The sequence below is a fragment of the Rhinatrema bivittatum genome, chromosome 2, assembly GCF_901001135.1.
Source record: "Rhinatrema bivittatum chromosome 2, aRhiBiv1.1, whole genome shotgun sequence".
Taxonomy (NCBI): Eukaryota; Metazoa; Chordata; class Amphibia; order Gymnophiona; family Rhinatrematidae; genus Rhinatrema; species Rhinatrema bivittatum.
This window is the reverse complement of record NC_042616.1, coordinates 120,682,662-120,699,547: the sequence shown is the minus strand read 5'-3', so window position 1 is coordinate 120,699,547 and position 16,886 is coordinate 120,682,662. Positions and strand designations below refer to the sequence as shown.

General features: G+C 40.6%; 1 protein-coding gene across 1 annotated transcript in view; it reads right to left on the bottom strand.

Annotated features, from left to right (window-relative positions):
• Positions 1 to 16,886, bottom strand: part of PARD3 (par-3 family cell polarity regulator) — a 1,467,145-nt gene that overhangs the window by 974,958 nt on the left and 475,301 nt on the right. Inside the window, 1 exon segment of the mRNA XM_029588581.1 lies at positions 15,719 to 15,899. Within this exon segment, the coding sequence (XP_029444441.1) occupies positions 15,719 to 15,899 (181 nt within the window).

Below are 16,886 nucleotides of genomic sequence, written 5' to 3'. Positions count from 1 at the left end.
CCTGATATGAGGATAGCAAACCTCACACAGCACGTAGATAAGGTTTTAGAGAGTGCTGGGGAGGAGAAGACTGTCGTGGTACACAAGGGTACTAATGACATATAAAGGTGCAGAAGGAAGGTTCTAGAAGCTAAATTTAGGCTCTTAGAAGGAAACTAAAATCCAGAAATTCCAGGGTGGTATTCTCAGAAAAGATCCCCATTCCAAGCACAGAACCCCGAGGCAGGCAGCGTTCCAGAGTTTCAATGCATGGTTGAAGTGATAATGAATGGAAGCGGGTTTCAGATTTGTTAGGAATTGGGGAACATTCTGGGGAAGAGGGAGCCTATTCCAATGGGATGGGCTCCACTTTAACAAGAGTGAAACCAGGCTATTGGCATTAACCTTTAAAAAGGAAATAGAGCAGCTTTTAAACTAGATGACGGGGAAAGCAGACAGTTGCTTAGAAGTGCATGCTTCAGAATGATGCATCTTTGGAGGACACTAACAAAATGGAAAAGTTAGGGCAACCCAATAGAGAAACTGCAATAAATGGTAAAATAGCCCAGATGCCTTTGAGTAAAGAGCAGGCATATCAGAAAGGTTTCAAATTACCCCTGTCAACTGATAAGCAGGTTAAAACAAATAAAAAACATACTTTGAAATGACTGTATACCAATGCTAGACATCTAAAAAAAAAATACGATGGGAGAGAGTGTGTATGGCACTGAAGAAGGAGGTAGATATAATTGGCATCTCAGACATCTGGTAGGAGGAGTATAACCAATGGGACTCTCATATCAGGGTACAAATTATATTGCAATGATAGTATGGATCAAACTGGTGGAGGGGTGGCATTATATGTGGAATAGAAAAAAGAGTCAAACAGGATAAAAGTTCTGCAGTTTTAAACAAAATAAACTCTAGAATCTTTATCGATATAAATTCCTTGTGAGAAGGGGAACAGAAGAGTGGGAGTGTACTACTGTCCACTTGACCAGAATGAACAGATAGATGATCAAATGCTAACAGAAATTAAAGAAGAGAACAAAATTAGAACACAGTAATAATGGTGATTTTTATTTATTATTTATTTTATTTTATTTTATATACCGGCAACCGTTTGCACATCGTGCCAGTTTACAGATAACTTACAACCAAGGATATATAGGCAAAGCCTTTACAAAGAACAATTTCAATTACTCCAGTATTAAATATCACATCAGGACATGCTAAGGAGGTAAAGTTTCTAGATAAAATAAATGACTGCTTCATGGAGCTGCTGGTATAAGAACTGACAAGAGGAAGCTATTTTTGGACCTAATCTTTAGTGACATGCATGATTTGGGACGAAAGATGGCTGGGTTGGGATCAAGTATCATTAGTGGTCATTCCATGATTAAATTTGATTTCATAACTGGAGAGGAAACTACAGAAATCTACTGCAATAGTGATTAACTTTCAAAAGGTAGACTATGATAAAATGTTAAAAATGGTTAGAAAAACCTGAAAGGAGCAACTGCAAAGGTTAAGAGTTTAAATCAAGAATGGCCGTTGTTTACAAATGTCATTTTGAAAGCCCAGATCAAATGTATTCCACACATTTAAAAAGATGGAAAGAAGGTCAAATGGCTGTCACCATGGTTAAAAGGTAAATGAGAGGCTACTCTGGCCAAAAGCACATTTTTCAAAAACTGGAAAAGGATTCAAATGAAGAAAAACAGCATAAGCATTGACAGGTTAGATGCAAAGCACTGATAAGAAAGGCAAAGGCAGAATTTGAAAAGAAACTCATAGAAACAAACTCATAACAACGTTTCCAGGTACATTTGAAGCAAAAAGCCTACAAAGCCATCACCTGGATCACTAGATGATCGAGGGGTAAAAAGACAGTAAGGGAGGACAAGGCCATAGAAAAATTAAATGAATTCTTTGCTTCAGTCTTTACATTTTATTTTAAGTGTTTTTATAAACAGATAACCGTATTCACATCGTATCGGTTTACATAGAACGTATAATAATGATAGAGAAAATACATTGAATAATTTGGTTACATGGCAAACAGAGAAAGGTGAATAACTTTATATGCAGAGCAAACATAACTGTTGATATAAGTATATATATATATTGGGTACTATATACAATGTTTGGATAAAAATTTGTTAACAAGGCATGTTTAGCGTGCAGTATATATCATTGACATTACAGAAAGGTGCATAACATTATATGCAGAGTGAGCATACCTGTGGATATAGGCATATATATATATTGTACACTATATACAATGTTTGGTTAAAAATTTTGGTAACAGGCATGCTTAAAGTGCGGTATATATCATTAAAACTAGCGAATAGACGGCTGTTGAAATGAAATATGTGTAATGGAATAAGATTTGGTGGCAAGGCATGTTCAGAGAGCAGTTTATAACTTTAAAGTAGAGCGTAGGTGGCTGGGGGTAATGGTAGGTATTATGGGTAGCCTAGCTTGAAAAGCCAAGTTTTCAATTTTTTTTAAAATTTGTGTGTGCAGAGTTCAATGCGTAGGTCGAGAGGCATAGAGTTCCAGTTGATGGGTCCTGCTAATGAGCGTGCTCTGTCCCTAGTGGAGGTTCGTTGTGTAGTTTTAGGAGAGAGAAAGTGAAAGGTTCCTTTATAGGCAGATCTGGTTGGCCTGTTGGAGGTATTGAAGTGGAAAGAGTTATTTAGCCAGGTGATGTTCTGGTTGTGTAAGGTTTTGTGTATAAGGGAGAGTGTTTTGTAAAGAATTCTAGATGAGATCAGGAGCCAGTGTAGGTCTCTTAGGATGGGTGTGATGTGGTCTTTTCTACGGGTATTGGTGAGTATTCTGGCAGTGGCATTCTGTAATAACTGGAGGAGTTTGATTGTGGAGGCAGAGAGACCTAGTAGGAGAGAATTACAGTAGCCTATCTTGGCGAAGATTAAGGTTTGAAGAACGGTGCAGAAATCATGGGCGTGTAAGAGAGGCCTAATTTTCTTTAACACATGAAGTTTAAAATAGCATTCCTTTAAAGTTGATTTTATGAACGCTTTAAGGCTCATCTGGTTGTCAATGGTAACACCCAGGTTGCGTACTTGTTGAGTGAGGGGGTTGGGAGGGGTGATGTGCTAGTAAGTGTGGGGTAATGTGTGGTGGGATGGTGGGAAATAAGGAGTTCAGATTTGTTGGTGTTGAGAGCCAAATTGAGGTTAGATAGGAGGTGGTTGATCGAGTTGATGCAGATATCCATGCCAGAAGTGATATTTAAAGGTGAAGATTCAGAAGAACTGAAACAAATCTCAGTGAACTTGGATGATGTAAATGAGCAAACTGACAAACTAGAGTAGGAAATCACCAGGGCCAAATGGTATATGTCGTAGAGTACTGACAGAACTAAAAAATATAACTGTAGTCCTGCTATTAGTAATCTATAAACTATTATTAAAATCAGCTATGATACCTGAAGACTAGAGGGTGATTAATGTAATCCCAGTTTTTAAAAAGGGTTCTAGAGTTGATCCAGGAAACTACAGAGCCTTACATCAGTGCTGTAGAAATGGTTGAAATTATTATAAAGAACAAAATTACAGAATATATAGATAGTCATCATTTAATGAGACAAAACAAACTGATTTTGCCACAGGAATCCTTGCCTCACCAATCTATTATAATTCTTTTGAAGGCGTGAATAAACATGTGGATAAAAGTGAGCCAGTTGATAAAGTGCAACTGGATTTTCAGAAAGCATTTGACCAAGTAGCTCATTAGAGACTCTTGAGCAAATTAAAAAAATCATGGGATAGGAGGTAATATCCTATTGTGGACTGAAAAAATGGTTAAAAAATAGAAAACAGAGAGCAGAGCTAAATAGTCAATTTTCTCAATGGAGAAAGGTGGAATGTCCCAGGAATCCAGAATGTACTGATGATTTTTAACATATTTATAAATGACCTAGAGATAGGAACAAGTGAGGTGATCAAATTTGCTGATACAAAATTATTCAAAGTTGTTAAATCACAAGAAGGTTGTGAGAAATTGCGGGAGCGAGACTGGGCATCAAACTGGCAGATGACATTTAATGTATACATGTGCAAAGTGATTCATGTAGAGAAGAGCAACCCAAATTATAGCAACACAATGCAAGATTCCACATTGGGAGTTATAACCTAGGAAAAGGATCTAGGCATCATCGTGGATAATGTGCTGAAATCCTATGTTCAGTGTATGGCACCAACCAAGAAAGGAAATAAAATGCTAGGAACTATTAGGAAAGGAATGGAAAATAAAACAGAATATCATAATGCCTCTGTATCATTCCATGGTACTACCTCACCTTGGGTATTGTGTGCAGTTCTGATGATCACATCTCAAAGAAGATATAGCAGAATTAGAATAAGTACAGAGAAGGGCGACCAAAATAATAAAGGGGATGTAATGGTTCCTCTATGAGTAGGCACCTTCATTTTAGGATTTTATTGTGCTTTATTTTTCCCAGAAATTTTTCAGGGTTTATTATAAGAAGAAAAAAGGGGGGAAAATCAGTTGAAAAAAATGACTCATTTTTCCAGGTAAATGGAATTTATTTTGGTGGACAGAAGCCAGGACATTGAACAAGAGTAAGTAGATTCTCCCTCTCAGCAGCATCTCTACCCTCATCTATCTCTCTGTCCCACCCACTCCCCTGCACTGAAACAGCATTCATCCTTACTGCCGGTGACTCCAGGCTTTTCTCTCTCCTTCTGCAGCACGCTTATTCCCATGCTTTCCCATCACTTCTGCTTTTGTCCAGGGCCAAGAAGTGCTTCTGGTGGACAGGACCTGCTTCAAATGCATTTGCGGCACTGGGTGGCAGGTCCTTTGGCTGCTTGGGGGGAGTTGAGACTTTAAACCCAGCATGGGCAGCTTTGGAGGATAAGCACTTTCATTGGTGGGGGGCAGGACTTAAACACAGCATGTGCTTTGGCCTATGTTTAATTCCAGCAGTAGCTGGATGTCTTGAAATGCTGCATTTGCAGCTCTGGAAGATTTCAATTTGCCTAAAATTGGGGTGAATATAAAAGTTAACACAGATTGTCACCTTTGGAAAAAAAAAACATGAATTTATGGATAAAAATCAGTTTAAACTGAAAACAAAGGGCCCTACCTATGAGGAAAGGCTAAATAGGTTAGGGCTCTTCAACTTGGAGAAAAGACTGCTGAGGGGAGATATGATAATGAGTGGAGTAGAATGGGTTGAGGCAAATCAGTTGTTTACTCTTTCAAAATGTACAAAAACTAGAGGATATACAATGAAGTAACTAGTTAATATATATTCGTTGCTGGAGGATGTGGTGAAAGCAGTAAGTATAGCTGGGTTTAGAAAAGTTTTGGACAAGTTCTTGGAAGAAAAGTCCATAAATCATTATTAAAGTGGACTTGGGGAAATCCACTGCTTACAAGATGGAATCTATCATCCTTTTGGGATTCTGCCAGGTACTTGTGACCTGGATTGGCCACTGTTGGGAAAAGATACTAGTCTTGATGGACCTTTTGTCAGTCGGGCATGCTGGATGATTGTATTCCCCCAGCAGGAGCAGTACACAGAGCTGTACAGCAAAGCAGGAGGCAGATGGATACTTTTCATTTTTATAGATTGGATATGTACCATAGACTATCCTCTATCGAGCACATTCTGCATCTTTACTACCATTAAGACAGAAAAAAAAACCCATTGCTGCCCTATGTGATCAGACACAGCATATAACCATGGGATTTGCATGGCTAAAAAAAGTTTGTCTTTTTGATTTTTGTCTTTTTTTTTATTATTTTAATATATTTTGTGTTGTGTTTTAATTATTTTATTATTTTCATTTTGTTTTGATTTCGGCAAAGAATGCACATAGTCCAGAAAGTCTGGACCTACATCATTCTTAGAATGGCCCTGTCCCTGCATACTTGGAGCAGGCCAGGCCTCTTCTGCATTATCTTAGTTATCATCTATGTAATACAATGGTTTGGGTACACAGGTTAGACTCCATTGTCAGGGTTTTCTTATTAAAAATGTTGCGGTCTTATTTATCTCCATTCATATAACTGTTACTGGGTGCTCAATGAGTGGTGCAAGGTGTGCAGGGCCTTGATATTTCATGATTGCCACAGTTAGTGTGGCAGAGAAAAAACATTTCAACATCCTCTATGCACCATTTTAAAAAAACATTTTTTAAAAATTTAAACATAGAAAGGGATGTACCATCAACTCCTTAGAGAAATCAAAGCTGAATTTATTTTGTAAGTTTGGTGGAGAAAACAATTAAGGGAAAGCCAGGTGGCCAATAAAAGGAATCTGGAATCATAGGTATTTCATAACAAGTTAACAGGTGGCATGAAACATCTCATTGAGTACAAGAGATCTCATTTTGAATTGGCTGAGACAGTAAAACAAATACTCTGCTTCAGAGTGCTCGTGACCAATCAGAATATGTAAAAATGAACTGCCACATTACATACACAATATTAATTATTTGGTAAAAAGAGAGACCATCATATCAAAGAGCTAAAATGCAGAGGCAAAAGTAGCACAAACTTTAATCATAGGTCTCTGTATGTCCAGTCCAAATTTCTTCTAGAAAAAGATTTTTTGTGCATATTATTAGAATATGCGGCATGACATTTTAAACCACAACAGATCTCTCTCTCGGAGCGTCAACTTACTCAAGCATGCTGGATGAATGCAAATCTAAAGATACAGTGAATAAAAATGTATTAATATCCATCAGCAAAAATCACATGCCTAACAATACACAAAATGCATCTGAGTGTACCATTTTCAGTCACAAATGAGGAAATTATGAAATTACAACAGAAATTTGTTTTAGTGTTCTTCATATATAAATGTGGCAAAATACCTTATGCTCACATTAAGGTATATGCACAGGATACAGTAATGTACACTAACAAAGCAAGGCAGGAATTAGCACTCCAAGGAAGAAGAGGCATCATAAAGCAGAATTCTAAGAGAGTGAGTGTGTTAACGAGGAGAAGAGACAAATGTGGCACAATCCAGAAAGAGGAAGCAGTAAAAAAAAAGATCTCTCAGCTGGGGTTAGCAAATGTAGACAGGGATGACACAGGGATGACAAGATCTACAAGAGCAAAGAGGACAAGATTAATGAAGAGAAATAAGCTCAGAGATGGGAAGAAGGACATCACCAGATGTTACACACATGCATGTCTAGGTTCACAGGGCACGTGCTCTTCTAAAACCCCAGATCCACCCCTCGTGGGGGTGAAAGTATTAACAGATAACCAATGTGCACTCAAATATTCAGCAAGAGAGATTGAAAAAGTGACGGCAAACCATAATTCTTTAGGAAGAATGCCTAAGCATTAAAAAAAAATATTGAGTGCTTAATCAAAGACCGTAGGTCAACAGAGTAGAATCCAGTGAGAATCAAATGATCTGCTTATTTGTATTACTTAGGTCAGAGGTTGCCAAACCTGTCCTGGAGGACCCTCATCCAGTCAGGTTTTCCGGATATCCACAATGAATAACCATGAGATAAAATTTGCATGCTATGGAGGGAATGCATGTATGCATGCATGCAAATTTATCTCATGCATATTCATTGTGGAAATCCTTAAAACTCGCCTGGCTGTGGGGTCGCCCAGGACAGGTTTGGGAATCAGTGATTTAGGTTATTCATTATTTTCACCATTTTCATAGAATAAATACTGTTTTAAATTCTGTATATGCTGCATTCTCTCAGTTTTTCATCTAAAAAATGTATTGTTGCTAAGTCAGTTGGTTATTCAAGTATGAGCAGGTAAAGAAAAAGAACTCGGCTGCTGTGGTTGAAAGGGATTTTATTTACAGAATCTAAAATGCATTACTGTGAAACAAACAAGTTGGTTCACCAGACTGTACACCCGCTGCTGAACTGCTGTCGCTTGACATCCTGTCTTATCTGCCAAATTGCTCATTAGGTTTGGCAATTTTCACCTGCGCCTCCAGTTTATATTTCAGCAGGGAATAAACATCAGTCTGGTTTAACAATCATCTGCTGTGAGCTTCCAACCTCCCCTCAGAAACACAGGAAAAATGCATTTTGTTATAGAAAAGAAAAAGAATCCAACTCAAGAACTGAACATACAGAAGTCTGGTCAAGGGAAGGGCAAAACTCAAGACTGTTCTCAAGTGATAACAGAGAACATCAGTCAGAAAGAATTTTAAAAAGCAAATAAAAAGTAAGGAACCAATTTATCTTGCTCCAATTTCCACATTAGAATAGGATGAAAAAAGTAAGGCCTTATAAATCAGCTTTCAATTCGCCTTGATATACCTTAACCTTTCCCATTCGGGAAAGGGACGGCAACTACAACAAAAGGGTTGCGACAAACAATCTCACCAAGTCCATTTGTTTTGTGAGACAAAGTCTTTGTTGCGCAGCCTCCCAAATACCGAGAATAAATCAGAGGATAGCTTGCCTCATAAATATTGTGGCCAATGGCACAAAAAGGATGGATACAACAAAATATCTGAAAAAAAATACATAAAAGCCATTCCATACCCAGCATTTTTCACTTTATACTGTAGAAACACAATGTTCAGTGCCAAGCCTTCAATTAGCCAGAAAATTACAATAATTACAGCAATTTTGTATCCCATCTTCAATCCAATTAATAGATACATGACCTTGTCAACATATAATAACTAGGATCACCATCCACCACTATACTGGATGGATTTTAGACGCTGAAGAGAACTTGCACAGTATGAAGGTAATTACTGGAAATACAGAGTACCATTTCTGTGTGTACTCGACAGCATGAATTAACAGGAAATACAATAGGGATATTAATGCTGTTTTCAAGATATATTCACATTCAGTGGTTGAAGGACTTGGATCTCATATAGGTAAGTCTCAGAATTCTACAATGGGATTTCTAAAAAGAGAAGGACTTCTTCGGTCTTTGAATATCAAACAGTGGTCAAAAGCATGGTTAATGTAAATGAAATTAATTTCAAACAAACTTACTGCTGCTGTTGCAACTGTTTGTGTAGGCTTTACAGCTAAAAGTGCAACTGCTAGCACAAATATGGCAGACTACCATGAACGGACAAAAAAAGAAAAAAAAATCTACTGTGTGCTAATATATGGGGGGGGGAGGGGGGGAGAACAATGAAACTCTAGCAGACCCAAAATTATTATTCAATATATCTATCATAAACCTACATTTCAACTCCATGCCTCCACCAGTATTATAAATTACAAGTCTTCAGTATATTGAATTCTGCAATGCCCTGAGCTGTGGTTTTCTCCTTTTTATATTTACATCCCTAAAACTGGAGTGTTTTTTCTGCCCAGGGCTAAAGTGTGCACCAGTTTCTATTGAGAAAAGAAATTAAATCAAAGATCATTTACAAACTGGAACACACATCAGCATTTGACTGGCCCATAGGACTCAGCACAATACACCTGAATTTTTATAAATAGGGAAGAACAACAGTATTTCGGATTTATTTTTCTATTATAGATGTTCTTGGTGTGCAATAAATACATTTCACATTTGCATTTGTGTGTCCCCAGTTGGAAGATGCATCTGTCTACATACTACACCCCAAAACAGGGACTATTAGAACCTATTAAACACATCCAAAAGATTCACTTACTAGGAAAAGTTAAAATGAACAGTGTCTGCTCTTGCTTTCTCCAATGAATAAACCCAAGATACACAGCTACATAAAACATATGCCAAGGAATCTATAAGGCTAAAGTAGCAATACAACACGACCAGAATAATAAAAGATAAAAATTGTTCCAGTCCTCTACGATTCTCTTCAAACCAAATCATAAAATCACTCAATTATACAAAGACAGATGAAAGACCTCACCCACTGGCTCGAGATGGGACTTTATGTAAACCATTCCAGACTGATGTTTATCAAATCAGTTTGTAAAATCTTTCAATGGCGGATTCCATTAGATCCATAGGTAAGCATCTTAGCACTTTTCCTGATAAGTAACTAAAGGCTGGTTAGTCTGAATTCTGTGGTGAGAAGATTAACAGAATCGCTGCTAAATCACAGGATAGTTCAGCTTCTAGAATCCAATGATTACAAGATCTGAGTCAGCATGATTTTACTAGAGGTAAGTCTGTCAGACGAGGCTAATCAATTTCTTTAATTAGATGAACAGAGTGCTGGATCATGGGAGAGCACTGAATATAATGAACTTGGATTTCCCTACAGCTTTTGACATGGTTCAGCATAGGTGACACAAACTGAGCACCTTTAGTATGGGCCCTAAGGTTAGGGTTAGACACTGGTTGCGTGGGAGGCGACAGAAGAGAAGTGGAGGAGAGGGGCATTACTAGCAGCAAACTGCAGAGACCAGTCCTTGAACTGGTTGTTTCCAACATATTTGCAAGAGATATTGTGGAAGGACTGCTGGAGAAAGTTTATCCTCTTGTGGATGATAACCAAAATCTGCAACTGGGTGAACTGCCAGGAAAGTGTGAAAAACATGAGGAGGGATCTACAGAAGCTTGAGGAATAGTCTAGAGTCCGGCAGCTAAGATGCAATGCTAAAGAATGCAAAACCATGTATTTGGGATGCAAAAACCCAAGGGAGCATAGGAGAGGGTGAAATTCCTTTAAACACTGAAGAGAAGGATCTGGGAGTGACCACTTCTGATGATCTCAAGATGGTCAAACAGGTAAACAGGAGATCGCAAAAGCCAGAAAGATGCTTGCCTGCACAGAAGACGACTGGACAACACAAAAAAAGGAAGCAATATTACTGCTTTATAATTCTCTAGTGAGACCTCTTTTGGAATACTGTGTATATTTCTAGAGACCGCACTTTCAAAAAGATATAAACCAGTTAGATTAGGCCAAAATTGTGGCTACTAAAATGGTCAATGGTCAAGCATTCACCTGAACCTTGCAACCAATTCTTCCACCCTCCAGTGTTTGCATCCCATCCATCCACCGAAAATTTACCTCTGCCAATTTCTCCCTCCTAATTTTAGCTTAGAACTTTTACCTCCTGTTATTCCTCTCCCCCTTGAATTCTTCCCCCCACCCGAAAACCCCCCTTACCCTGTTAATAACTACCCCAGCTGTCTCCCTCTAAATCCTTCCTGCTACTGCCGCTTTTCCCTGCGTTCCTTGTTAAGCCCCCAATATTTTCCTCTTGAACATTTAACAACCATTACATTTTCCCCTTAGAAAACCCCTTATGACTTCCCTTTACTCTATTAACTGATACAATTGCACCCCTTATGACTCTGCTAATATCTTCACACTCTCATGATCTGGTAAAGCCTTGCTATTACCACCATTTCTTTTCTGTACATATTTCCATTGTTAATCAGTTCCTGTTATTTTATGTGTTTGCTGTATAAAACCTGTTGCTATATATTATTTCCCCTTATGTGTTGCTGCATTTTACTTGTAAACCGAGGTGATGTTCCGAACGTGCCGCGGTATATAAAAATACATAAATGAAATTCAAAGTATATGGGGACAGACTTAAGATCTAAACAAGTAAACCCTAGAGGAAAAAGGGGAATGGAAGAGATATGATAGAGATATTTAAATGCCTCCAAAGTTACTATGCACAGGAGGCAAGCATCTTTCAACGGATCAATGATATAGCTCAATCAGTATAATTAATCTATATTAAATTTTCCTAGTTTGTAATCAAATATATCATGCAAACTATAGTCAAACGTCTTTCTAAAGTTGAGATTTATCACATTAGAAATGCTTTTTCTTTCTGTATGTGCATTCAGAGGGGGTATTAATTATGGTCCTATATTTTCTTAAACTAGTTTAATACTGAAATGTTTTCGGCATCAGTGTGTTGATAAAATATAAACAAGTTATATAACTCAGTTTCAATCAATACAGCTGTATTTTCTCTTAGTACAGTAGCCTAAAAAGTAGCAGATGCCTGGTTTCTACTTTCATAGCATAATTTGGTATTCAGTTCTAGGCTACTCAAGGCATGTTTGCTTCTTACCGACTTCACACAAGGGGAATTGACCAGAATACTAGACAATGAAGAGAGGTTTAGTTTTATACAGACTACTGGATTTGACAGCATATTTCCATTTAAATGGTTCTCGGTTTACTGCATAGTGTATCTCTAAGTACATGCACAGCATATTACTCTTCAAAGGCAATTGTTGTCACTCCATATGTAACTCGGTAGCTAAACTACCACTGGGAGAAAATGTAGAGATTACTTACCTGATAATCTCCTTTTCCTTAGTGTATGCAGATGGACTCAAAACAAGTGGGTATAGTGTGCTCGTGCTAGCAGTTGGAGATGGATCTGACGTCAGCACGGGTGCATATACCCCCACAGGAAGTGTAGCAATTCAGTAATCTTCCTTGCAAAAGCTTTTATGGATATATGTGTGACTGACCGATCGTTTAAATGAACAGGATTACCCTGACCAATTGATGGTAGCTGGAGACCGCCAGTGTTCTCAACCGGAAGGCGTTGACACCCGGCAGGGTGGGAGCCCTATATAAGCAAACATGGCTTACCGTGAGTCGGCGAATCCCCATGTATACCGGCAGCCGGGCGGGATGCTGAGTCCATCTGCATACACTAAGGAAAAGGAGATTATCAGGTAAGTAATCTCTACATTTCCTAGCGTGTAGCAGATGGACTCAAAACAAGTGGGATGTACAAAAGCTACTCCCGGACTGGGCGGGAGGCTGCCCGAGGTCCGTTTAGGATTGCCCTCGCAAATGCTGTGTCCTCCCTGGCCTGAACGTCCAGACGGTAGAATCTGGAGAAGGTATAGAGGGAGGACCACGTCGCCGCTTTACATATCTCTGCAGGCGACAGCATCCTAGTCTCTGCCCAAGAGGCCGATTGCGCTCTGGTAGAGTGAGCTTTGACCTGTAGAGGTGGTGGTTTTCCTGCCTCTACGTAGGCTGCCTTGATAACTTCTTTGATCCAGCGGGCGATGGTTGGCCGTGAGGCCGCTTCCCCTTGCTTCTTCCCGCTGTGAAGGACAAACAGATGGTCCGTCTTTCGTACTGCTTCTGACATTCCCAAGTATCTGGACAGCAACCTGCCAATGTCGAGATGGCGCAGTATTCGACCTTCTTCCGACTTCTTCAAACCTTCCGTGGTTGGCAAGGATATGGTTTGGTTGAGGTGAAATTGTGAGACTACTTTGGGTAAGAAGGAAGGAACCGTGCTAAGATGGATAGCCTCTGGAGTGATTCTGAGAAACAGATCACGGCAGGACAGTGCCTGTAGCTCTGAGATGCGGCATGCTGAACACACAGCCAGCAAGAACACCATCTTCAAGGTCAGCAAATGGAGAGACAGGCCTCGAAGGGGCTGAAGGCGGATCCCGCTAGAAATTCCAACTCTAGGTTGAGGTTCCACAGGGGCACTGGCCACTTCAGTGGCGGACGAATGTGTTTGACTCCTTTCAGGAAACGTGAGACATCTGGGTGTTTGGCAATGGTGTTGCCGTTACTCCTGGGACCATAGCAAGACAGTGCTGCCACCTGAACCTTGATGGAGCTGAGGGACAGACCCTTCTGAAGTCCATCTTGCAGGAAATCCAAAATGATAGAGATTTTAGTGGCATGTGGATTGGTGCTGTGAGTGTCGCACCAGGCTTCAAAAACTCTCCAGACCTTTATATATGTGAGTGATGTGGAGAACTTGCGTGCTCAGAGAAGTGTATCTATTACCGGCTCCGAGTATCCCCTTTTCTTCAGTCTAGCCCTCTCAATGACCAGGCCGTAAGAGAGAATTGAGCTGGATCCTCGTGGAGGATGGGACCTTGCCGCAGCAGGTCCCTGTGTGGAGGCAGGGGTAGAGGACTCCCTGCCAGTAGTCTTCTCATGTCTGCGTACCAGGGTCTTCTTGGCCAGTCCGGGGCCACTAGAAGAACTAGGCCTCTGTGCCGCCGAATCTTGTGTATAATGGCACCCAGCAGGGGCCATGGAGGAAAGGCATATAGCAGGATCCCCTGAGGCCATGGCTGTACCAGGGCATCGATTCCCTGGGACCCGGGCGGTCTCCGGCTGCGGGGGGAGAGGGTAAGTACCTTCACCGCCACGCTCGAGGAAGTGCACCCGCTGCCTCTAGGCCGCGCCCGAACTCGTCTCGCTCAGGGGCCAAGTCCACGCCGGGACCGAGGCTGCCTCTATGCCGCGCCCGAGCCCTTCTCACTCGGGGGCTAGGTCCCTGACGCGAGTCGGCCACCGGACCGAGGCTCCTACCTCCGAGGGACCATGGAAGTCAGCTCGGGAAACTCAACTGGGGGAGGGACCGACTGGTATCACCGCAGGAGTGCGGGGCTCGTCTTCAGTAGGTTTCTTCTAGGAATTTAGTCGTTGTAGAATTTGGAAACACGCTCAGCGAGCGTGAGGTAGCTCCAAACTGCTTTGGAGATGGAAATTACTGAATTGCTACACTTCCTGTGGGGGTATAAGTACCCGTGTGCTGACGTCAGATCCGTCTCCAACTGCTAGCACGAGCACACTATACCCACTTGTTTTGAGTCCATCTGCTACACGCTAGGAAAAGATAGTTACTTCTGGGATAAAGTGAGCTTGTTCCTTCACCCTGCTGTGGTGTAAGGAAAATGTTCACAAATTTAGCTAAATGATAGAATGCAAACTGCTGCATCCATCGGTCACAGATGGCTGCGATCTCTCTGCCTCACCTCTTTTTTGCCTTTCCCGCCTCCATGGGTAAGATGGCTGCCTCCGGTGCCGAGTGCCAAAATCCTCGGCATCTCCAACTCAGCATGGGCGTCCCCATCCGCCCTAGGGCGCGCATGCTGCCTACGCATATCTACATGTCATGGCGGGAACCTCGGGGGCATCCCCACCGCATGACGTCAATACCTCCGGGTATTTAAGCCTCCGCTCCGCTCCTAATGAACGAGTTAGCAAGGACTTTGGTTTAGCTACTCTGACCGCTTCTAAGATGCTCGTTTAGACTCCTCGCTACCCTTAGGGGTATCTCGCTCCTGAAGAAGCTCTGGGCACTAGATCCTCGGGGGCCTCTCACTTCCAACTACCATTCCGGGTTTCTACCACTAACTAGACAACCACTCCTCGGGGGTCTTTCTTCTCTTTTCAGGATCATCTGTGCTTCCAGGTACTCGCTCCTCAAGGGCCTATCCAGCTCAGAGAATCCTGCACCACGGACCTCGGGTCCCACCTTCGCCATCTACCAGGAGGATTCCTGCACTACTCTTCAGTGAGTACCTCTATGATCCAGCTCTCCATTTACACCCACCAGGTTCGACTTATCCCGCTCGGCGGAACACTGCCAACCTTATACATCTGGGTGAAACCTAGTTAACTGAGGCTGTCTGAATGTATTGGCACCTTGCTGGACTTCAGTGCCATATCTTCCTGCACTATTACCATCTATCTACAGCAGTACAATAAAGCTTTCCATCTCCAGTGCCTGCTCTCTGAGTCTAGCCTATCGCTGTGGTTCCCCACGGGGCCCCTCCCCGTGGGAGGAGTCATCACCACTGCGACAGAGTCTACACTCTGCCTCAAACCCAACACAAACATGATGATGAAAATGGCTAGTTTTAGTATACCATTACAAAGAAGAGAGGTTTCTTTGTCTGCTGAATCAGTAAATGGCAAGGATAGACAATAAGACCTATTTACAATAATAAAAATGGAGAACAAATATGGTTATCTTTGTAAATTGAGAAGAAACATGCAGAGACACATGGAGCTTTCACTTACTTGCACGAAGCACTGAAGGGGTGACCTCAATTTCACTTGTTCCTGGATAGGGCTGAAAAGCGGACATATTGTTGGAACCAAGTTCACTGCCGAAGATCTCCGGACTCTGAGTACCAGTTGAACTGGCGCTTGTGCCATCTCCCCCATGGTGTGGCTCTTGTTCATCAAATATGGCCACGAGCTGTTGGAGGGAAAGAAATATAGTGATTTAGAAGTCAGCGATTCCAGCAAAAAGCATTAACCCACACTTACATCTTCTCTTAACTGAGAGAAATACAAATACTGTAAATCATCCAGAGTGGGTCAGAGAAATGAAGATATAGTTTTCTGAAATGCTGGCATATCCAAACTGCTAATGTTCATAGGATATAATCTTAAATATTTATGGCATCACTTTGTAAAGGTTTACAGACTGGCTTGCTCTTTATTACCCTCTTTAAATTGTCCTTTACATTCTTTTATGTAAACTGCATTTCTGTATCTTATTGTATTAGATATTTTACATGAATCAATTTCAATCGTTAAAAAAACTGCTCATCCAGAAATGCTTCTGGCTATAGAAATCATTGTATGTAAAACTATATTCTGATATCCTGATCTTTAGTGTTATCGTATATATGTACATTATTATCTCATAATGCTCATCTATATAGTTTATGTCTTCACCATAATTCCATTAACCTGCTCTCAAAAGACACTTCTGTCTACTTTTGAAGCCAGCTTTACCAGGACAGGTCTAATGAGTAAAAGACAATTGCTTTTTACTAAAGCCTGACTAAGATTTACCCACGTTAATTTAATTTAGGTCACAAAGAAATTCTGACATCTACTGTCAGCTATGTAATGACCAGTGGAAAAAATAATCATTTTAAAAAGACTACTTGATATTCTTCCAGCTGAAATACTCCAGCTGGCCACGTGTTTGACCTAAACACTAGATTTATTACTTAAAGAAACGTACATTCTAAAACAAAGCAGTTTTTGATTAGGACTTTTTTTTTAATTCATCAGTAGAAAATGCAGCAGGGAAAAGATGTGCTTGTGTGTACAATTTATTTAAAGACCAAAAAGTTGAATCATCATGAAAATGTAGATGGTTAAGCAAACAAATGTGGTTTTTTTTCCTCATTCTGTAGTTTTTTAAATTAGCCTCTAGGTCATTTACTTT